General features: G+C 55.2%; 1 protein-coding gene across 2 annotated transcripts; it reads right to left on the reverse strand.

The window, feature by feature from the left end:
• Positions 1-711: 711 nt before the first annotated feature.
• On the reverse strand, positions 712-23955 carry LOC122371271 (low-density lipoprotein receptor-related protein 8-like). Of its 2 annotated transcripts, none has more exons than XM_043347449.1 (4): positions 23814-23955; positions 20482-20610; positions 2797-2922; positions 712-1011 (listed from the first exon to the last, which is right to left on the reverse strand). In XM_043347449.1, the coding sequence occupies exons 1-4, from the start codon at positions 23884-23886 to the stop codon at positions 749-751; spliced, it is 591 nt and encodes a 196-aa protein (XP_043203384.1). In that variant the 5' UTR covers positions 23887-23955; the 3' UTR covers positions 712-748. The 2 variants fall into 2 exon arrangements, with proteins under 2 accessions (XP_043203384.1, XP_043203385.1); XM_043347450.1 differs by lacking the exon at positions 712-1011 and adding an exon at positions 1029-1221.
• Positions 23956-24213: the final 258 nt, after the last annotated feature.

Genomic DNA, 24213 nt, shown 5'->3' on the forward strand with positions numbered 1-24213 from the left:
AATAGGATGAACAGCCGCCGGTGGCCTGCCTCCCAGAGGTGTCATAGCCTCCGCCGCCGCCGCTGGGCCGTTCTGCTGAATTGGCACGACGCGCAGCACCGCTCCGGGGTCCCGGCTGGGCCAGCTCGCGATTTAAGTGGCAACACTCTGCCATAATGGGCCCTAGTGTCCGGCATGAAAAATGGATCGGCTTAGCTGCGAACCCCATTTATGGCGTCGGCATTATTTATTGCACGGCGAGGTGTTAGAGCTGGTCGGGCGCCATCCGACCGGCCAAACCGCTGATGGAGCGCTGGCAACAGACAGTTACCGGCAATACATCGGGCGGAGATTTATATAATCGGACAGCAATCGGCTCCCAGAACAGGAAATAGTTCCAGCCAATATAGCCGGGATCAACTGGGGCCATAAACTACCAGCGACGGCAGCACGATCCGTCGACCGTTATTAAACGGCGCAGGCTGACGCTCGCAGCTTTTGGTAGTCGCCCATTTGCTCGCTCGCACGACTCGCATCAGAGACACGAGCCCATACAAGCCGTGAAGGCCAAAAGGAGACGACACCACCAGCGTGCCTTTTCAGAAGCCTATAGAAATGCCGAGTGGATGGGGGAGAGAGGGGGGGGGGAAGCGTCGACAGGATCCGACGCCGGGTGGTCGTTTCTCGGCAGAGACACGGACGGGACGTGCAGCGACTACGGTACAGGCCGGGACGTGCGTTAGTGTGTGAGAGACCGAGTGGCCGTGCTCTACAGGCGAGGAGGTGGGCCGAGCGGGGCAGAAGACAGAGCGATACACAAAGCAGAGAGGTGACTGCACCACAGACAGATATACAGAGAGGTGACGGCCCGTCCGGCGGGCGCTGTGACCGGGAAGGAGAGCTGCTTACTACAGTTGGCCTCGTCGCTGCCGTCACTGCAGTCCTCTGCGCCGTCACACAGCCACACGACGGGCACGCACTCGCCCGCCGACCCGCGGCATGCAAACTGGTCGTCGGCACAGGCGCGCGCCGCTGTCGGTCAGGTCGGGTCGGGGTCGTTAGCGGGTTAGATCGGGGAGAGGGGCACCCATGGACGGCGACGGCGGCACTTACAGCAGCCGAGCTCGTCGGCGCCGTCCTCACAGTCGGCCTGTCCGTCGCAGCGCCAAGAGGCGGGCACGCACTGGACCACACCGTCCGCGGCGCCGCAGCGAAACTGCTCGGCGCCGCACTGCCGCGCCGCTGCAACACGGCGGACACACACTGCAGAGCCGACACGGGGATAGAACGATACGGTAGACACGAAGAACGGTACCACAGACACGGAGAACGGTACGGCAGACACGGAGAACAGTACGACAGACACGGAGAGGTGCCTCAGACAAACACAGCGAAAGTGTTCGTCGCTGCACTGCCTCGCCGCTGCAACACGGCGGACACACTCCAGCCGATATACGGGAGAACGGTACGGTAGACACGGAGAACGGTACGGCAGACACGGAGAATGGTAAGACAGACACGGAGATTGGTAAGACAGACATAGAGAACGATACGGCAGACACGGAGAACGGTACGACAGACATACACAGTGATACAGCAGACAGGGAGGCATACGGTGGACACTAACAGAGACAGGACGGTACGATCCGGTATGACCAACGCACAGGGTGGTGCGTCAAACATAAAAACACAAAACAAAGCACAACACAGCACAACACCTTAGAGTACAACGACCAGCAACACATTTCGGGGTTACATTGAAGCTGAAATAACACCGTTCCGTACGTTCACAGTCGTCAAGCCCAATTTAGTGGCCGGAACACACAAGTCCGGCACAAAGCACACACCTCGTCGGTCCTCGGGCCCTCTGTCAGCACGGCTGCCAATAAGACCATTATTGGATGGCCACCAACAGGGCACCAGAACAACACTCGAGCCTCTCGAGACTCGAGTCGCCACAACACCAACAGAGGAACGACCGGCAAACGACATAATGCACTGAAGTGACACATCATAAGGGAATTCCACGTGCCAACATGGACATGAGACATTTGCAGCGACCAAAACATGTCACCCGTCACTGCGGGCTCGTTTTGGACGTCTGCCGGCCCCCACCGGGCTCTGTTCGATCGTGGAAGGATAGCTGGGCGATCGACCGAGGGGATCGCCTGGCCAGGCTCACTGCTGGGCAGGCGAGCGGGCGGGAGAGCGGGAGAGGGGGAGAGCGGGGCTCGACGGCCGGAGACGGACTGCCCGGTTAAACGCGGCCACTGAACGCTATCGGCAGATTTATCGGAGTGACCGCCGGCAGTCGGCAGTCGGCACCGTTTGTTAAACAGCCCGCAGTGGCGGCGGGGGGCATTGGTGAGCGGATGGTGGTCCAGTGAAGGATGGATAAGAAGCGATAAGAAGCTGGGACAAGAACGTGAGGATAAGGGATGAGGAGTGGTGATTTGGCGACCACAAAATAAACATTTTGAAAACAGAGAGGACAACTTAGACACAGACCAACAGCAGTAGCTTCTTCACGCAGGGGAATGAACTGAGAAAGCACAACAGATAAGGCCCAACACATCAGACATTTAGGAAATAATCAAGCATAGTTATTATCAAATTTAAGCAAAAATTTAAAGCAAAAACACAGGAATAATGAACTTGCTACACATTAACCACTTTTCACAAGTAAATCATTTTTTACTCTCCGGTAGTGAAGTTTGATTTATATCAACGGCAATCAGGTAAAATCTCGTGCATTTTCGCACCCATTCGTGACCGCCCATCGCTGGGAAAAGCCGCAGTCACCGCTCCTGTACTCACCACAGAGCTGGGGGTCCTCGTCACTACCGTCCTCGCAGTCATCATCACCGTCACACTGCCAGCGTTTGATGATGCAGCGACCGTTGCCGCACTTGAACTGGGTGTCGTCACACTCGACCGGTTTGGCTGTAACAAAAATACATAATCGTCAGAAACAGCCATTATACACCTGAGACCACGGTGTTACATTAAACCAACAGTTTCATGAGCGAACGTCAAACGGGACCGAGCTTAAACAGAAAGACAAAGATAAAAAATTATCATGACCAAGAAATTGTACACATAAGCCTGCCTGCTTTATGAAAGAGTAGGGTGAGAAGTGAAATGCTTTTATGGCTGCAAGCTCGATTGCAACGTAGAATTCCTGCATTTTTTTGTGCGTGGCGCCTGTTGCTAGAAAAACTATACACAACGGGCCGATACAAGGCAGTTTCAACTTTCAGTTACCTACATTCTAAATAATCAAAGACGTCTATAGGGCGAGGAATGCAACGGACCGATTGTCCAGATGATTAACCTTTTTATAGGTTACCTGCCCTACAAAATAAACTTTTATAAAAGTCGGCATTGTGACAAGTTTTGGAGGGACAACAAGGCATGCCTTTGACGGCCAATTGAAATAGTTTCTTTGAAGTACCTACCTATTTCAGCGTCAAACTGAAATGAAAAACATTCCGGAAGTCTACATGACCTTTCTCAGCCTGCTTTACGAAGAAGACGTCAGGTATTACAAAACTTCGAACATCGTAAATATGTACAATCTTCCGAGCACAGAAAACAGCATTCGCCTTCGAGCCGGTGCAATAATGCAGGGAAACAAATTCGTTCAAGCTTCAATTCGACTGGACTTGTCGACAAAAGAAGAAAAGAAACTTGAAGCAATGGGAAGAATACGCCAAAAGATTCTTCAAAGTACACTTTTCAATGTTATTTTAGTCAACAGAAAAACTAGATTACGATTCAGGTATCTGGCTGAACTTGAACATGTTTACAATAGCACGCTTGGTGGAGCAATCTCGACAAAGTTCTCGTTTTCCCAGCATCATCAGCGTCCGTCCCGACCCCATCAGATACAGATACAGATACAGATACAGATATATTCGAGCCAGATCCACACATTGGAGTGGCTTTTCACAAGCTCACGTCATACGATGGGGGATATCATGGGGAGGGGGAGTATATCGAGCACACATCCACGCATTCACAAATCACAGTACGTATGCTCAACATAGACACACACACAATCTAAGCATCTTGTTCAGGCATTGCTCGCAGCACCTTCATAGCGTTAGCTCTGAAAGATGACACAATTGGGTCAACTTTGAGCTGGTTGAGTCGTGCCACTCCCCTGTAGCACAGCCGCCGTCGGCCTGCCTCCGTCCGAATGGACGGGAGCGTGAGCAAATTGGCGCGCCTTGTGTCGTGCTGGTGGCGATTGCTCGCCTGGCGCCCTATGGTGCTGCTCAGTCGCTCAGGCTGGGAAGACACGATAGCTCGCTGTACAGCGCACACGGTGTGGTAGTCAATTAGTCGCTTGGCAGATAACCATTTCAATTCGCGCATTACAGATGCCACACTGTCGCGACGCCGCTTGTTCGACACGACCCGGGCACAGAAGTTCAGTACTTTTTGGAGCCGCCGAAGTTGCGTCTCTCCGCACGATCCGTAGACGGACGAACAGTATCGCAATACCGAGATCACTAGTGACTGGACGATGCACTTCAAGGCAGACCTCGGCACAACATGACGTACATGCATCAGTGCTATGAGCATGCCAGTACATTTCTGTGTAACGCTGTCGACATGCGGCTCAAAACTCAAATGACGGTCCATCGTCACTCCGAGGTTCCTCACCGTTCTAGACTCAGTGATTGTGGTCGCACAGCACCTTTTCAGCACCCTTTCAGCGCGTTATCTGCATTGCGTTGTCACCATTTGGAACGCAGCTCGGCACGGCGCCGGCCAAACTACCCGGCCGAATGAGGGCCGGCGCGTGTTATTGCATAGTGTCCCCGGGGTGCTGCCGAGAGGCGGCTCAGACAGAGCCGCGGAGGTCGGGCGAAACCCACCGCACGAGATCGGACCTCTCACAGCCAGCCGAATCCCCGCGGAAAAACGCTACCGAATTCAGATCGCAGAGGAGGCCGATCGGTATGCGGAACAACACGCGAACAAGTCAACACAATTCAAAGTTGAAAGGGCTCAGTATCGGTTTGCGGAAAATCTCCATCAGCAAACTAGATCCGACAGCGTTCGATATCCGTCGTATCAGCTCAGAAGGAATGGAAAGGAAAAGAAATTATTATATAACGCGGCACCCAACCAAGTCAGGAACAATGCCTCTCAGAATCGCCCGGAGTAACCAAACCCGCTTCTCTTCTCTAGCCCGTGCCACACACACCACATCGTCCTGTAAGCAAATATCTCTACAGCACATGCCCGATTCCCTGCATGAACAAGACCATGGCACACGAGTTGCCGTAATGCCCTCTCTGGGGGCGACAACCTGCGGTTGCCACCGACCCGCAGCGGCGCCGCCACGCCATGGGGGAGGGGAGGGGAAGGGGCGGGTCTAATCGCCAGCAGCCCGTATGACTGTCGGCACGTCGCTGCGACCCAATCATCTCGGCACGGCGGCACAGAGACGTGCCCTGACCCTCCCAGTGACCCCGCCCCTGCGCTACGCGGCTCAGCGGTGGGATGTTGGCAAACATCAGAACGCGGAAGACCACGGATCACCCATTATTATCATACAGTCGCAGAAAAATGAATGGGCGTAACGTCTGGACAAGATCAAAACACAGCCGACCGTCAAAAGTCGGAGGGCGGGGGAGGGTGCGTGCTGCGTCGCAGCCGATTACGAAAGGTCGACCGGTTGGGTCAAAGTCCGCTGCGTCGGCGCCACTCAGGAAAGGAGCGGTGGTGATTTAAGTGCGCCGAGAGGTCAGCCTACGGGTCAAGTGGCAAGATAGCCGAGGATGCGAATAAACGTAACACATGCCACTGTAAAAGTTAGGAAACATAAATATTGTATACTTATTCCTTAGGTAATGAGCAAATTTTTCAAAAGCGACTTTGGAGTAATATACACACAGAAGCATTGCTTACCTATGCATGACAAGAATCTAAATCAGCGGTGAAACGACAAAAATGCAGCACGAAGTGGCTGATACATGGTTGGCTGTATGACCTATGACCTTGTATTTATGGACGCCGCTAAAAAAAAAAAAGTTCCCTAGCAAAGTTGATCAGCCATTTGGTTTTGGAAATTCACATACCTTTGCTCACATCCCCCACTAGCCAAAGTTATTGCAGATAGGTACACATCGGATCGCAATATCAAACGAACCATTTCGGCAAAATTACGTCTGAGAAATATGTAACCAAAGTAAATGAATATTAAGCCAATAAAGGGTGATATCCCATTTGGGTCACGCCATTCTGGTGTGCTGAAGTTTGCTGAATATTCAACGCGCCGACGAGCAAGTGCGCGTTACGAGCATATATCAGCCGTCAATTTTCAGCTAGATATTTTCAAAATGTCGCACTGCTTGCGCACACGTTTCAGGGTATGCCAGTTGACAGCTATGCCCGAAATTCAGGTGCAATTCCGACGAGACCAAAGTGAAATAGCATACTAGCTGAAACTCAATTGTGAGTTACTCTACACACAGAAAAATTCAATTCCAAGCGCCAGAACTGCAAAATGCGCACGATATCTAGGGCTTTCGTCGAGCGCTTTCAAGATAATTTGTTTCAATGAATTAAATATTGCAATTTGCAACAGTCGCTAAACTTAATGAGAGCAACGCATTAAGGAAACAAAGTAATCACCAGGCATGTGGAACTTAAAATTTACAAAGGTAAGATATATAAACTATAAAACATTACAATTAATCAAAATATTGGAACTAACTCTTAACTGCTGCTCACGGGTGCGGACACAAAGGCTCGGAACATGAAAGCGTGACATTCACTCCCCCGAGCAAAGCCTACATCCGGTGCTTACGTAAAGTCAGTGCCTCGACGACCACCAGCCCAGCCAGGAGCGGCAGCAGGGACAGCACCAGAAGACGTGATGTCGGCCGGACAGCCATAGCGGCGGCACGGAGATCCCTCGCTCGATCAGAGACAAACCGACGCCGGACGGCGACCCGAGCTGCATTGCTCTCAACCCGGCAGCGTCGAGCCTTTATAGGAGGCCGCCCCGGCCCGCTGCGGCCGGTGACCGACCGGTAAACAAACGACCGTGCCCTCCGGCACTGTGAGGGTCAACCAGCCGCTGGCCGCGGAGATAAAGGGTCACCGGGATCGAACATCACGGGGATGAGGGCTCCTGTCGCAGGTTGTCAGGGAAACGAGCGAACACCCGACGAAAACACCGCCCGGAGACAGCAGCACCCCATACGGAATTCCCAGCGGCTTTGTGTCAATGTTTGGCAACTCAGCCATGCCAATCGCTCCAGTGCCTTGTTGTCAGGGGATCTTGAGTGATAATCAAAATAAGCATGAGCTACCAGGTAGCACTTACTTGTCACTTCTGCGATAGGCAGCCCCATGCCTCCTCACACACTGCAATAAGGCGCTACGCGATAGCCGGCGCCGCAGACTCCTGCCGAGGCCACGGCCCACCATTGCGGCTAGGATGAGTGAGCGCTGGCGTACGTGACCGTACGTCAAACCATCTCGCTGGAGGCGCTATAGCCGCCGGAGGCAGCTCACCGTGCGGCGATATTGACGGGCCGCACGGCGCCGCGCAGATGGAGGTATGAGGTGATATGATCACGCCCTGAGGAACGTGACTCTCCACTAGCGCTCGCGAGGTTATCTGGAGGTATGTGAGAAGGTCATGCAGGTTGCGAAGTCTGAATCTTATGTTATTAGGTGTTTCTGATTATCGCATCAAATTGCTTCACCGAAGAGATGTTTCATAAAAGAACTAAATAAGCAGGGCGCTCAAGCTATCATAGCCTAACATCCGAAATCAGCTAAATGTTCGCAATAGTAAAGGTACTAATTTCGGTGACCTGTCCTTTTTACCTCGATGATCTGTCACCGTTGACCTGGCACTCGGCCACCGGAGCTTGTGTGACCTCATGTGATCGTCGATAACCGTTGAAGATCGATTCATCATATGCGTGTCTTGCTCCCAAACATTATTCATTGTCACCCAAGCTATCATCATTTCAATGACCACCAGCAATGCTTCTGAAACGAGATACCCCTGTCCATCCCCAGATTACAATCACATCCCAACCAGCCATTCCAGTTCCAGCACCTTTGAGCGCAGGTATAGCGGTCGGTATCTCACCGAGAAACAAATGTGCCGTCTTCAGAACTCGTCAGCACTCGTATGGTACCGTTCAACCGAGTCAGTCGGCTCTGGAAGATACGCTTCCAATAACGACAGTCGAGATCAATAAAATAGCGCCTCGGTGGCGAGAGATGCAGGCGCGCCGGCCTCTGAAAAAGTCCACACCCCGCGTATAAGAACGGAACCAATTTCTCCGCCGCATTTTTTGTTATTTACCAGCCTCGCCCAAGGTTTCGGGCCGGAAAACACGATGGCTCCCGGGAGTACCCAGCCACGTTGTTAGGTGGCGAACTAACGAGAACTACTCTAAAACCGTTGATAAATGCTACTTAGTGTTCCGTGTAAATCTCCAGCCACTTAGGCTGATGAAGAATTCCGTCGGTGGTTACAATTCCGCACCTTATGGACACTAATGGTCTGCTCGAATTGAGAGAAATTATGCCGGATAAAAACAAAACAGACCTGTCGAGCGTGCCGAGTTGGCTGCCGAGCGCCTGCCGCCGGCCGGCAGGTTGGCCCGCACTGCAGACGTGCCCGGCGGGCCAGCCTATCCGGCGCGGCGGCTGACGCGTGGCACGGGAGCCACCAACGACGGCGCCCGGATAAATGATTATTTGGAGGTCGAAGAGATATTTGTTCGACTCTATCATAAAGGGACGTTCCAGACCGATTAGTTGGAGATGGACTGCCTTGTGTATATAGACACGGCACCATACAGCCGCCGTACATATTGTTTGGAACTTTTGTCTTTGATCTACTGCCAGTGAATTGTAAAGAATACAAGCATAAAAAATAAAAATATATAACTGAAAAAAACGAACGTATAGTATGGAAACAAGCGACAAAAACACATACAAGCTTAATTCTTGCAACACTTTTCATCGAGTGGTATTCCATGTACTCGCGGCCTTAACACTGTATTGAAACGGATCGACCCAGATTGTTTGGCCCGTATGCACACTCAACTTACATAGCATTTATATACGAAGGATTTTTAGCAACGTCTGTAAACAAAATGCTTGACACACAGCTGTTCAAAAGAAACAATGAATTAGGAAAGCCAAGAAGTGAGGTGGAATAACATTAGTTATGAGAACAGCTTAAATGAATTTGCATAGAAACGAGGAGCTGATCCAAGTAGGTATACAATTTTTACCATTTTAAAGTCCGAATATATTTGCTGAGGTTAACCCATCAAAGCGCATTGATCATCAAACAGTGAACAACAGAACACACGGCATGTGGACCACATACACGTCAAGCCATATACCAAGCCTACTCTCAACTTTGCATATCGTCGCACTATTTTGGAAGTAACGTGGGACGGCGTGTAATAACATACCGTTTTCCTCGTAAGCGTGGAGCCATTCCCAGCCGTGAAACGCGGCACTGCTGACATTTCGGGTGATTAGATAGGACGACGGGATGAAACAAGCGTGGGCTTCAGGGATCCCATTTCCTCTGAAGTTTGAAACTTACACATTAGCATAATGCTACGGCTTTTAATGTGCGCTCCGAGAACGAATGATTTAATGCCTCCCAAATGCGTCTTCTCAATTATCATTCTCACATTTTTCTCAAATCACATTTTACCGTTAGATTATGGACTATTTTTACGTCCGAATAGAGCGCGCGCTGCGCCAATCCGGGCAGGGATGGCACAGGCACGCCCCGACCGCTAACAGGCGGTACTCCGGCGCCGTGCACGCAGATATACTGCGCATCTGCCCGAACCCCGGCGGCCACGGCCGACCCAGGCGGCGGATGTGCGTCTCAGGTCATCGACGCCGCACGACTGTAGCGTCGACGTTAAATACGGAGCACGCCCTCGGACGGAGGGGATGGGAAGGGGAGGAGGCGAGGAGGGGGAGGGATCCGTCCGTCTGGCCGGCGCCGACGCCGTCAATCAGCTCGAAACACTCCCGATTTAGCCAGTCTGGTTAGTCGCGGGCCGCGTGATGCGACCCCGTGCCGACCTGACCTTTGACCGCCGCGCCGGGCGACTGACCGCCGTGCACGCCCAACCCAGATGGGCAGCCAGACACGCGCAGTGCACGCCGCTCGCAGGGGGCGGGGTACTATAGTGCGTAAACACACGACCTTGACAGTGAAACGCATTACGCACCAGCAGAGGCTCGGCCTAGCTATAGACCAGCGATCTCATTGGACATTGCCTCTGATAGGTGAATCGTCGTATTGCGTAAAAACCTTTAACGAAATAAAATGCGAAGTGTGGCGCCTACATCTAAGTCCCTATAATAAATGCTCAAATAAACCCATTACATCAGAAGCCATCATAAATTCATCGCAAACAGCCATCGCTACCAATAGCGCTTCACATCAATACACCCATCAGTATTGAAAGGTCATCTTGCAATAGCCGAATCCCTCTAACTGCCGTGCTCGCGCGCGCCACGCTCGCGGCCAACCGCGTCACGCGTTGTGCAGGTCACGCAGCGGCCAAGGAATTACGTGACGTCTGAGGGATGCAGCGGCGCAGGCCGGCCTCGCGGCGGCCCCACCGACACCCACCCACCGGTTTTACCCAGCGGCAAAAAGCGGCTACTACGCCGCAGGACCGGTTGCCAGGAGCCGCCGTTTGACAGATCTGTCACATGACGGATGGCGCTGACGTCAGGCCGGTACGTCTCCGCGGTCCGAGCCAGGTCGGACTGACACGGCGTCCGCTGCTGAGGTCGGACCAGAGGAGAGGAAGGTGAGACAAGCCCTGAGCGGACCACAGCCGCAACCAGGGAGCCACGGAGCAGGTGGCCGTGGCCAGATTCAGCCGGCACTTGGACGCTGGAATTGGCCGCAATCAGCCAATCAGTCCCCTGATTGCCGATCTCGCCGGTCGAGACCGAGCCTCACCGCTGCCTTTGCGGCGTCGGCGGCTGCCGCTGACGGGGCCGGTTGGCGAGAAACGGCCCTCAATGGCTCCCGCGGGAGGTCAGCTCCACGGAGCTCCAAGTTGAGAACTTCTCAGACAGGAAATGGTAAACTAACTACGCTTTGTCGTCGCGCTAGCAAATCCTCCAACATCACAACTGACCGCCGACTGCTATCTGAAGTTGATCCGCGTTCACAAAAATAGACGATTCGAGGACGCATGCTTCCCGTCGATGCCTAGGTACACATTTTAACTTCACACAAAGGAAACAACGGGGGTACAGAAGCAAGCACGCTTTGCAATTTAGGAAAACAAAACAAAGCATCTGACTGCGTAGCTCACGTAGCCGAAACAAATGGCATCATATCTTGTTCTCTCAGCATAACTAGTTCCAACTACACTGAACTCTGATGGCAGAATGGTGAACTAAGAGTTCGCCTATTGCAACACTAGGTGGGTGAGCATCCAGACCTCAACCAGCAATAAGTCACTGGCACTGCAGTTCTTTTTAGCGTTTTGGGCTCCGCCCTCTGCTACGGAGAGCTATGCTGGGTCTGCTGAAAGATATGCTAAGCAGACGATTTCTTACAAAGGCCAACTATGCAACTATGTAGGTGCTTCACATTCTCTGTGAAACGCGATCCCGTCGGCCTCGGGCCCCTGCAAACTCACCAGTTTGGCAGTTTGTCCCCAACTTCCCTTCGTCCACCGTCTTCGGGGACCAAAACAAGTTAAGCAAATTAACGGGACGACTGAAGCGAGGCTCGTAACTCTCAACAACGAAATTCCAAACTTCCCTGATCCACATCATAAAATAACGCGGGAAAGGCCGCTAGAGGAGCGGATGACTTACGGAGAAACTCAAAGTTTGGCCAGCCGAGCCAGGTCGCGGGAGAACGGCTCAGTCAGCACGCAGTTGCTTCACAGTAACCAGTTACTTCAGTAGCAGGACATGCAACCTCGCAATTCGAGCGACACGGTCGACCACAGCAATACCCCCGGCGTCAACAGTCTTGATAAGCCGTGCGGTTCTGGCAGTCCAAAAAATGTACGGTGCAGTGTGGCAGGCGGGCCGCGGCGTCCGACGCGCAGAAAACACATCGTAAACACCTGCACCGCGGGGAGATGAGGTGCGTGTGGGGTGTGGCGAGGAGGGCAGAGGAGGGATCGCGGGGAGATGAGGTGCGTGTGGGGTGTGGCGAGGAGGGCAGAGGAGGGATCGCGGGCAGAGCGGGGCCCCCGTGTAGAGGACCAGACCGACCTGACGAGGTGAGACAGGACCAAACGAACCAGAAACGTCGCGCCGCGCCGACAGCGGCGTGAAATGAAACAGAAGCAGAGCCGGCCGCGAGAAACGGCCCGCCCGAGCTGGACGGCGGGCGGCGGCCCCAATCCTTGCGGACGAGAAACTATAAATTACGGGGATTATATCCCGCCGAAATGGCACATTCATGTCAAGGAAGGCGCATTTTAGACTAACGGCAAGGAATTTAAGAACCTCGAACACATTTCAGAAAGTTAATTACACTTCTAAAGGTTTCATTTAAAACCATTATCAGGCAACAAATGCCTGAGAAGCAAAAGAAAATGTGATGTTCACAGTTATATGAGGAGCTTGCCTTTTATCAAAACACGGCAGTCTGATAGCCCTCGCGCCGCGCGGTACACAGCCAAAGGGAAAAGGCTGTCGCCAGCGATTCTTACGACCCAACGGGGCAAAATAGAACAACAATAGACGATCGCATCTCCGGCAGGAGGGCAGAAACTGTTTCCCGAGAGCGGCCACAGCTCATGTTAAGAACACGACGAAGAAGTATGATTAAGGGGTGTCAGCTTCCCAGAGGCTTTCAAAATATGTAGGACGCTAAGTTTTAAACGCGGCTCATCAGTCTACAAACGATCAGATTATCCGGCTGAGCGAGAGCCAATGCCGCGAAGTCTACTAAATGTGGACATCACGGGGCAGTTTTGGCAGAGATCCCCGCATGCCGGGCGGTGGCCGGCCGGCCAAGCCTCCGGACGAGCCTCCTGGCCGGGTCTCAGCTCGCGGCACGGACCGGTTCGTGGAATGGACAGCAGCACCGCGGACTACCCCAGAGTCCCGACACGACCTGCACTGCAGCTCCGTATCGGGCTGCGGACGCGTGACCGGCTGGCCAGCGCCCAGTCCGCTCCGGACCTGCCGGCGCCGACGCGCGGTGGTGGCGGCGGCAGAGGCGGTGCCGAGGGTTTGTGTGTTGACGGTACCAGCCGCCCGTGTCACCCGTCACGCCCCGGGTGACGACTCGTCACGCACCGATCGTGTGTCGGCCGACATTCTGAACCAGCAGATACTGCAGTTTATATTGGCACGACAACGGGATTCTTCTTGTGTCACCAATCGGTCGGGAACGGGGCTTCGTTTACAAGCTGTTTATATGTGGATTGGTCAGCCGTACCAGAACGCCGTCGCGAGGTAGTAACATCAGCTAGCAACGAGTAAAAACTAGTGCCTCACGGGAAAGATGACAACAGACCTACATCTGTCGCCGAGAGTGACAAATACCACACATTTCTACGTTGGAAATTTTAACATTCCCTAATTATATCTAACGAATATCATATAAGATATGGAGATATGGCGGAAGCCTCCATGCAAGGCTACCCTCCCAATTACGCACGCAATGCAACCTCAGATTATCACCGGCGGCGCATAAGCCGTGCGCCTGGTGCGTCGGCGGGCCGCGGCTGGATAGTCTCGGTGTCACGCTCATGTCTTATGTCAGCGGACAGCACAGAGTCGCCCTGGCTCCGGTTCGGGGCGGTTCTGGGCCGCATATGACGGGCAGCGACACACTGATTACATTATACGGCTGCCGGGTCGATGACGAGCCAGACTGATTACACTCGCCGTATGAAGGCCCGTTCCAGAGGAAATTAGATATCTTCGTACAGACGCATCGTCAGCCACGGTCGCCGATCGGGATCATAAATTGGAAAAATTCCATCCCGGGCGCCAGTGATGACAAATGACAAATCGATGAGTCTTGTGACGCGGAGTTGCACGTCTGACTCCACCCCAGACCAATGGTAGCCTGTCTGGTGTGCTCCAATCGCATTAGCTCGTGCCGTGTCACCACGTCCCGCCACACTCCCGGCGGGCGGGCCGACGGGCCGGCGCCGCGCGTGACGTCACGGCGCCCCTGCCCTCCCTCGGCGATCGATTCGGGCGGCGCGGCGCGGCCGGCCGGCCGGTCCCACGGCCCAGTTCCGCCGCGGCAGCCCGCATCGATAATGTCCTGTCGCCGCGTATCCCGGGGGTGCCCGCCGTACGCACGTCGCTCCCCTGCATCGGAAGCGACGGGCGCGGACCGACTCCCAATCGCGCGCTCCCCCGCGGAGGCGGACCGCTCACGTTCGGTCGTCCCTCGAGGCTCATCTGCAGCGGCGAGGGAGCCCCTCCCGTCCCCAGCCGTGGATCGTCCGAGCATGGGCCGACGGTCGGGTGACTGCTCCAGATGAGATCGCCTCCCCTCCCTCGTCCCCTCCCTCCCCCTGTGTCGCCATCGTCCCCAGTCACCCAGAAACAGACCGGTCTTTGGACAGTCTGCAGTCCCCTGCTGATGTCTGCCGGCCAACGGCTCATGTTCGCACCCAATAATGGCAAAAACCCGTTGCAAGGCCGTCGTTACAGATACATTAAAGGGACCCTCCCACCTTAACATTAGATTTGAGTTGAGATAGCCAAAATGGGGTCCCTGGCTCACAATTACCGGTTTCGGCACTCATAAATCATAATATCGAGAAATGCCTTAAATCGGAAATATTGAATTTCAAAATTGCAGCATTTTGATTCAGAGGGGCTAATGCAAAGGAATACCCCTCTGAATGTGTGACGTCAGCGCAGATATCTAACGATTTTTAAATGTTTGACTAAAACGTTTTGTAGCACGCGGTGGTATATGCTGCTTTGCGCGCAACAAATGCCGCACTTTCAAATAAAGTCGCTAGGAACAGCGGAGATCCCAAAAAGTAAACAAAAGTAAAAGTCTAATATCTTGAAAACCGGTGAATATTTTTCGATGAAGTTTGGTAGATATTTGTTTTTGCTCTTTCTGAACCGATCGACATCACTTTCATGCCAATTCATTAACTTTTTTGAAGGTGGGAGGGTCCCTTTAACGCTGGCTGCGCGGTGCCGCATGCATCTGCTTGACTGACCGCTGGCCACAGCCTGGCCATCGATCGGTCAGTTGGTCCGCCGGTCCTCCGATCGGTCGGTCATCCATCGACCAAAAGACGCATCGGTCAGCCGACCGGGGCGCGGCGACAGCGTGCCGGTCATGAGGGAGACGCGACACGACTCGAGCATTTGGCCCTGCCGGCGTACATAGAGACGCTCGCAACCCGCCTCAGCCGCGGAGGCTGGGTGACATCGGGGTAATATCATTAACCCAATCAACTGCTACGGACCTTGGGGCGATGCGGAGCTACAGACTAGGGAGCCAGCAGCGAGTTCAACAGACTGCAGAAAGGGCAACTCGTCAGGCGCCTAAAGTTACTGAGTTCATGCAGTGTCGGTCGATATCCGTCAGTTTAGTTAGAACTGGAACGGACAGTTTCCTTCCGTCTGACCGCACGGCTAAAATCTATATTCAGCGCCTGAATTGTTTGACGTCAGATATGCTAATTGGACCTGGATGCAATTCCCAGCAGTCCCAGATTTCAATCACCGTATCTATAATTGCTTTGCAAATTGGACCTGACCTACGCCACGCCCATTTGAATCATGCGTCTGATCGGAAACCGTTAACCCTCGCCGGCCGAGGGGGGGGGGCGGGTGCCGCCCCCCCATAGGGTTTTTTCGCGATAGCTCCGAGCACGCTGGCGATAGAGAGCTGAAACTTGGCATACCTGACCTTTGATCCAAGCCGCATCTTTTGACACCAACCGCATTTTTGGGTCAGGTCAGGTCACTGACCTATGACGTCATAAGTGAACCTCTGCACGGTCTTCAGATGTCGCAACTTCGCAACGCCCTCACTGCCAGAGGAGATGTCACAGGGAAATGAAACTTGCAGGATCTAGTATCCATTATGAGTCTCACAACTTGTATATCTCGGATTTTTCCTAAAGGTCATATGAGGTCAGGTCATTTTCGTGACCTCACCATTATAAGTCAATGGGGAAAAATTCAAACTGCTATTCTGGCGCCGGAAACGATCTCCAACTATCTCAAGCACACAGAATCGTGATTTGATGCACTCCTTGCAAGGTTAGATGCGTCACTTTTGCAATGTTGACCTTCTGTGACGTCATTTATGACGTCATCAAGGTCATATTAGTTTTTCGTCAATAACTCCCGATCAAATTGAGCTAGCGAGTCGGGAAAGCCACCAATGGACTCAGGAAGACCTGCCGAATCGAATGATATGCGACATGACCTCTTTCGACCAACTTCGTGACCTGGGGGTGCTGACCTGACCTTGACCTGAGGTCAACACCCTAAGTTGACCTGACCCGAACAAAAAGTATATCATTCGACGCGCCTGAGCAAGGCAAACACGATGCTGCCAAAATCGCGGCTCTGCGGCCGTTTTTTGCGAAGTTATTCACCAAAAACTGAACCGTACCCTGGGGCACTTGACCTGACCTCAGAGGTCACCGGTTGACCTAGGACCTTAAAATCGGGTACCAATCTCTGCGTCTCGTAACGGCGCACACGCTCGTTTTTTCCGCGACGCGCTAGCTCCACCAGGGGCGAAACGGCGAGGGGGGGGGGGGTCGTACCCGCCCCCCCCCCCTCGGCCGGCGCGTATGTAGAAAACCAATAGGTCCGGCGAGGGTTAAAGCCGATGTAATACGTGGCACCAGTGGGGATCAACACCGGCATATCAGCGTCTGTTCGTGCGTATCGGACCTCCTCGAAACGATAGCGTGCCAGACGCGCCCGTGACGGCCAGCGTCACTGATGTGGGACGACGGATGGGCGTCGGCCCGCAGCCATCACAACGAAGGTCACCGGCATCCGATGTAGGTCGAGAGACTAATACGGCTCCCAAATTGCACCGTTTGCACAGTGCTTAACTTCAGAGTGATGCTCGTGATGCCGCTGACGGTCTGGGGCATCGGTGGGTGTAACTGCCCCGTTGGCATCCGCCGCCCGCCGTCGAACCGTTTGTGACATCCGGCGACAGCGGGGTCGGGAACGCGAGCCGAAAATCGGCCCACCGCTGGCTCGCGGCCAGCGCGGCGCGGGCGGACGGAGGTGCGCCATTTCGCTGGCATCAGACTCAGCGGTATTGGGGGGTTTGCGTGGAATAACGCGTCCAGTCAGCCAGTGAAAGGAGAAACACAGCACCAGGGGTTGGTTTGACCACAGCCGTAAACAATCTGTCTGCGCGTAAACACCGAGGATCGTCGAAGAGCCCGGAGGAGCGGCCCCGTTTTCCGGGCGTCACCTGACGCCGCTCGGCGCCACGTCACCGGGCGGGGGCGTGTCCGGCCGGCGTCAGCTGGCGGCGTGACGTCACTCAGGTGCCGCGCGGCGTCACGCGGTGGCGTGACTCGGCGTCGACCAATGAGCGCCGGCCGCGCCGGCCTCGCTCCGTCAATTGACGGCCCTCCACGTGCGGCTGCCAGCAGACGGGCCGCGGCATCCTCCGCGAACCGCTGCGGGGCGCAGACGGAGAGCGGGGAGCGACCGCACGGCCGGCTGGACGGCGGAGCTCACGGCAGGTCCGGCATTCCCGCGCGGTCACGGCCAGGACAGCTGCGATCGTCAGCACCAGCAGGTAGATAAATAAATAAAACGGAAAATGCTTAAGGTAATCGACCAAAGGAATGATGAACTTATGTAAAACACATAAAAACAAACAACAAATGTGTCAAACGCACAGAGGCAACGAGTCCTGAAACTATCCACCAAAACAACTGAGAAAATGTCCCACTTACCTATTACGGTTCAAGTGGGGCCACGTCACCGCGCTGACGGAAGCCATAACAATCATTTAGCGTAATCGATGAATGAAAGTACAAGGTACGGCCGGGCGGCGAGCCAATAGTAGCGACGTCTACAAGATTAGGAAACACCCACACTCGGGGCAGATATTTCAGAAAAAGCGCCGATAAGTCGATCCCATTCATAGTCACACACGGTGACGCATGCGATTTGGGCACACGCAGTCACTACAAACACATGACTCGCGGAAATCATAAGTCTCGTGTTGGCTATGAGTCACGTCGGCCCATTTCACAATGGTTATACCAGGATCCGCCAGCTTTCGTGCACGTTCTGAGCCTGTGACGTAGGATCGCGCCACCGTCGTGCGACCCAGCCATGATGACGTCACAGACCATGTCGGCCGATCACGTTCGCTGGCAGCGGTGTCGATAAAGGTCAGGTCAGCGGATCGGATTGTCACGATGGGGCGGTATCGGGCACTGGACAGTGCCGGGACAGACGGAACCAGCGCCCAGGCCAGGCAGACGGCCCTGCCGGGGTGCAGGCGGGTGGCAGAAGGGCGCTGTCACGGCGCAGACAGCTGGCAGGCGGGGCTGCCCAGGCCAGAATTAGGCGCCCCTGCACCGGCCGCCGGCCGCGACCGAGACCCATTCACGTGCCGTGGTGCGCGGCGACTTTTGGCTGGCCTCCAGGGTGGACTGTCAGTGACGCGCGTGACGCGGGCGACGCAAAGATCCGCGTGACCGAGCCGCCTCCGCACCACCATCGGATGCGCCACAGCCGCCGCCGCGCGGGCGCCGCTCGCAGCTCCGGCCGGCTTTGACGCCGCGCGGCCGAGGACGTTTGTTCTCAGGATTGGAATCATCATCCTATCAGTGACCGAATGGGTGCCGACTGGGACGACGGAAAGCCCTCCGACGTCGGCGAGAGCTCCGTCAGACAGCGCCGTCAGCCCGCTCGACATAATAGGGCGCAGTCGTCGGCCAACTTGGGAAAACTGGCGCCGCTCGGGCCGGATCGGGGATCGTATCGGAGTCGGCGGCCGAGCTGGCTCAGCACGTCGGCAGGAGTTCGGGGCGCCGGCGGACGGCCTGTCGCCGGTCCGTCCCAGCTGTGATGTCGCCCACAGACTCCCGACCGTGGCCCACTGGCCCACAGCGGCGCCGGCCAGGAAACACGTGCCAGCCGAGCACCCGAGTCCCATAAAAACAGACACCTGATTGACGCCGGCCCATTCAAACTTGAGCCCGGCACCCCGGATGACGGGACGAAACAGCTCATCCACTTCAGTGGGATCAGTGCCGCCGACGCAGCTCTTAAAAACAAGTGGATCCACTTTAAAACTAGCCAGCCATAGAGATGGCTGCTGCTTGAAAATCAAACGGCGACTGTCTCATTAAAGAAGCAATATAGCCTCAAACTTCGGGATCATCAAACGAGCGCAGTGTTATTTCTACCAGACAGTGACCCATATTATACCTCTCGAACCAGAATCAATTACGTTCTCGATCGCTCGCATCAGAGACAAATGAGCATCGGTTTCCTTTCGGAAGCAAATAAAAGTCCCCGCGAGACATCTCTTTCCTATTGATGAAAATAATTTGCCTGCATTGAATTCCCGCCAACCCACATGCGCCATACCTACGCCAATGTAAGGCCTTACGGAATACAAATAACTACTTATACCCTGGCACTAGAAGCGATCCCCCGTGACCACAACCCGTGACGGTTTCATCCATTCCGTTCCATCCATTCCGTTCCGTTGTGCGTCGTGACGCGTCGCGTTCGAGCGCTGCACGACAAACGGAAGTCAATGACCGCTGACCACCACCACTGCTGCGGGCCCGTGACCGGCCGGTTTTCTGCCACCGTCGGAATACCGCTCAGAGCGGAGTGGCTCTGCTGAGGCTGACCGCAGAGAACGGTATTCGAAACGGCCGTCGGCGCCTCTGCCGGCCAGTGCAGCGATCGGAAAACGGGTGGTCCAACTGCTGCGCGTATCTACGAGTGGTGGTGGTGGGGGGGGGGGAATAAGGAAAGGAATGCATCAACCATCTCACTAATGCCTGACGAGATAGTGAATAAGAAAAGGAATCCAGCAGCGGATCACAATACCTTCCTGACGGATATCGAGTTATGGATGATCGGACGAATAGACTGGAATATATCAGTCTGGTCATCACGAATGACGGATGTGGGTCCATCCATTCACCGATGATGAATATACCATTACCGAGGTGGAACAGAGGTGAAAATGGATATTGGATAATCCATGCGCCCTTGAAATGGCGAACGGAAACAGGCAATCTGTATAAATTCGCTACCGAAGCAGTAAGCTTTGCGAGGCTGAAGAAAGGCACAGTAGGCCTCTCGCCACTTCACGGCTGCGTATTTGGGATCCTCCCGCAGTATCCACTACCTACACATTAGCCATGTGTGACCTTGTCAATGGAATAACTCGGATAGCGACATTTCAGCTCATTGTGCCGTTCCCGGCCGGCGGCGTTCTCGGTATATCCGGGAAGCCTCCTTCCTTACCTCCACAGTGGGCCTTATCCTCGTCAGAGCCGTCCAGACAGTCGTTCTCGCCGTCACACACCCATGAGCTGGGAATACAGCGCTTGTTGGCGCAGGCGAACTGAATGGACGAGCAGACCGCTGCCTGACCTGCGGACAGACACAGACGTTAGTCAGCAGACGATAATGGTGACCCGGACGGCAGAGGCAGGCTCGTTAGCACACACGACTCATCAGCGTTTACACACGCGGTTCGTGTCGAGTCATCATCATCAGCGTGATGTCATGTGACGTCAGAGATGTGACGTCATCAATTTCACGTTACAAAAAGCTTGTGTTATCAGTGAGTGAGGATCGAATGCAATCAGCCAATGCACGCGTCGTCGTCGGTCGGGTGTGAGGGTGAGTGGGGGGAGGGGGTGAAGGGAGGGGGCGGAGGCGGGGGGACATGATAATGTCATCAGCACAGGAATGGGAGTGGCGCCATCAGGAATACGGCCGTCAGCGGCCGCGACGCGCCGGCGAGAGAAAATACGGGCCGTCGCAGACCTATATGAGAGACGTACGGTAAAAGATACGTTACACGGGTCGAACCGCATAAGAACGCGCCCAAAGCAGCGCCCGAAAAAGAGGCGTTCAATAGATCGAGGATCGAGTGAATTCTAGACAATCAGCCGTGCTTCGGACAATTTTCAGCGGTGAAATTATAAAATCAAACTGAAAACTGCTGCCAATGCATGAGTTTTGATTGTAATATAGCGCTCAGTTAAATCTTTCTTGGAGACAGGTATAGAAATACGGCGAATGGTATCGCGACTCGCAGCGCCGGAGCATCCTGCTGTTCGAAACCGCTTCGTGTATGTAAATTTTCACCGAGCCACGCCAGGGTGTGGTTTGCCGTATACTCGTGCCATACTTGCAGTTCTGTGTCGTCTCAAAACTGCTGGGACGTCTGAAAAAAAAAACGGTGGCGTCGTGGACCCGTGGTCGTGTCTGCTATTACAAACATAGAGACGGTATCATATTTCCGTCAACCCCTCCTTGACGTCACGAAGGTTCGTGGCTCGGCCACGGAATATCGTGCGACCTCGTGACTCGAGATATCATCCGTGTCCTGTCTGTGGAGACGTGTGGTGAGAGTGGAGCGGGGACGGGGTCGGGCGGGCTGACACCGCGGTCCCACCCGGCAGCCGCCCGCAGTGTTGTGTTTATTTCTGTCCTGCGATCGACGTCAGTGGGTGGGGCCAGCTCCGTCGGCCGACGCTGACCGTCGACGCCGCCTGCCTTTTTATTTAGCCGGCCGCCAGCGGTCGCCGACGGGCCGCGCCGAGAGAGTGACTACGGCGCGGGAGGGGAGGGAGAGCGGGGGCGAGCGCCGCAGGCCGCGTCGGGGGAGGGCGCGGCCGCGGCGGGAGAGCGAGAGGCCGCCAGCCAAGGCCGATTTCGCTCGTCAAAGTTTACTGCAGCCGTGCACGCCACTGGCAATGGTCCGCGCCCTCGTGGCGGCTTGATCCAAGAGTTGGTCCCAGAATAGCCGCCGTCGTCTCACGCCATTAACTTGGTCAGATAGTCGTGAATCCAGGGCAAACTGAACCAGCGCGCAGTCCATGAGCTCGCCCATATCGAGAAACGACTCATCGCTGATATGGTCATTAGCAGAATCTCCAATTAAATGCGTCGCGACGATAGTTAGCTCGTCCTCCGGCGAATTAGGCATGTATGTCGGATGCAGCAGAGGACCAATCAGAAGCCGGAGAAGAATTGCAGGCGTGGAAGGGGACTCAGCATGTCCTGTCTCACTTATTATTTTCTTAAATTTTAAAAGGTCACCCCGAGGTCGGCGGGCCCAGATCACAGCCGTCCTCGAGCGGTGCCATGGCAGATCTGTCGCCGCCGCCGCTTCTGTCACCCCGCTGTCACTGTCAGCTCGTTGGCTCGGCGCCGAGCTCGGAGCTCCAGCCGGCAGCTGCAGCCTTCTCTGACCCGGCCGGCCCGGCTCCCGGTGACAGGCAGTTCAGACACGTCGAACCCGACACCCTTCCGACACATCAACCCGGCTACCGGAGCCGCGACAGCCCAACAATGGCTGTTCGTCTTCGAGACAGTCGAGTTGAGCCCGGCCGTCCCCGTCGCGAGGTCGCCCGCTCGCCTCTGCCCGCTGTGGCATCGCGGTGGTCTGTTCCGCCTCATTTGAGACGACTCAGCAGCGATGACAGACGGGTGGGCAGTCATGGCGTCACCCCGCCAGACGACATAGCCTGCAGAGTGTAAACACTGCCGTAGAGCGGTGACCGCGCCAGTCGCAAGGCCGGCCGTCGAGCTGGCGCCTCTCGCCGTGCAGAAAACCGCGAGTGGTGCCGCGCGGCCAGCCGGCCCCGCCCACGGCAAGACACGTGGAGCCCCACCTGGTGACGTCATAGATCTGCTGACCGCCCGGGCCTCCCCGTCAGCCGGCCGCCGGCGCCGGGCGGGCCGTTAGCGGCGGGCCGGCTAAAAAAGCAACAGCCGAGACGGAGACGAGTCGCTTGGGGAGCGACGGCGAAGGGGGCCGGAGAGAAGGGGCGAAGGGAGACGGAGCAGGACAAAGACGAGGAATGGGAGAGAGACACGCACCAGAGCGCAGACCGAATGAGCGAGGGAGGGTCGAGAAAGCGCGGTTATCAGTCCGGTACCATTTGGTGCAACGTTTTCCACGGAATTTTCATAAAACTGCAAAAAAAAATATTTGCAGCTTCATGCATTGGAACTATCGTCGGCAAGTGACAAACAACCAGTCACAAAAACTAGCACGTGTCTATCGAAGCGGTTGAACGTTGCGGTCAACGCTCTGTAGAAGGCATGCGGAACGTTCAGTGACGCCAGACCGTGACGACGAGACCGTGAGAGAGAACGTCACGTCGCGCGGTGTCACGCCACGTCACGGGGTGCAAACAGCTGGGGCTCGATGACCATCCACAGCTGGGACAAATGGGGCAGTGTTTCAGACACTGCAGTGTCTGAACACTGCATACAACAGTGCACTGTTGTAAAAAAGTGCGATGGTTAGGTAGGAGCAGCTCAACTAGGTACTGTTTTAAAAGGAAACGGAAATTTGCGGTTAAATTTGAATTTTTGAACAGACTACCGACGTCGAGGGTTAATGGATTGGTCCTAAAAAATGAGACATTTCCACTTTCACGACAGCACAGTGCGCCGATTCGACACCAGCCCGGACCTTCACCGGTCGTCTTCCTCGAAACGGACCCGCACCGGGGTCGGAGCGCGAATCAGAATAACCGGTTTTCGGTGTCACCAACCGACCTATGCGGCACCTCTCACCGTCGCCACGTGCTGGTGCCGAGTGGCGGACTCACCCTGGGCGGAGTGCAGGTGCAGGGTGATCAGCAGCAGCGCGGCGGCCAGCAGTCGGGTCACGGGCACGGTCATTGTGGGTCGGCGGAGCGGGCGCGGCGGCTGAGCTCCTGCCGGACGGCGCGCACTGACTGGTCGGTGGCCGGCCGGCGCTCGGCCACCTGCCCGGCCCCGCCGACCGGCCCAGCGCGGCGCGCGCGCGTTGGCTGACAGTAGTGGCGTGATCGTACGAGGCGGATCAACCAGCTGTGCCCCCAGACGCTGGTATGCCTGCGGATAGGGGTGTGGGCGGGGCCGGAACTGCGCCCCTAGGGTGGGGACGGAGTCATCGGTGGGCGGGGTAGGATGCGAGCTGAGAATTCCGAACGGGTTCGTCATGAATGAGGAGTTCGATGTCTGGTC

This window comes from Amphibalanus amphitrite, unplaced genomic scaffold, assembly GCF_019059575.1.
Source record: "Amphibalanus amphitrite isolate SeventyFive unplaced genomic scaffold, NRLGWU_Aamphi_draft 001225F_arrow, whole genome shotgun sequence".
Classification (NCBI taxonomy): domain Eukaryota; kingdom Metazoa; phylum Arthropoda; class Thecostraca; order Balanomorpha; family Balanidae; genus Amphibalanus; species Amphibalanus amphitrite.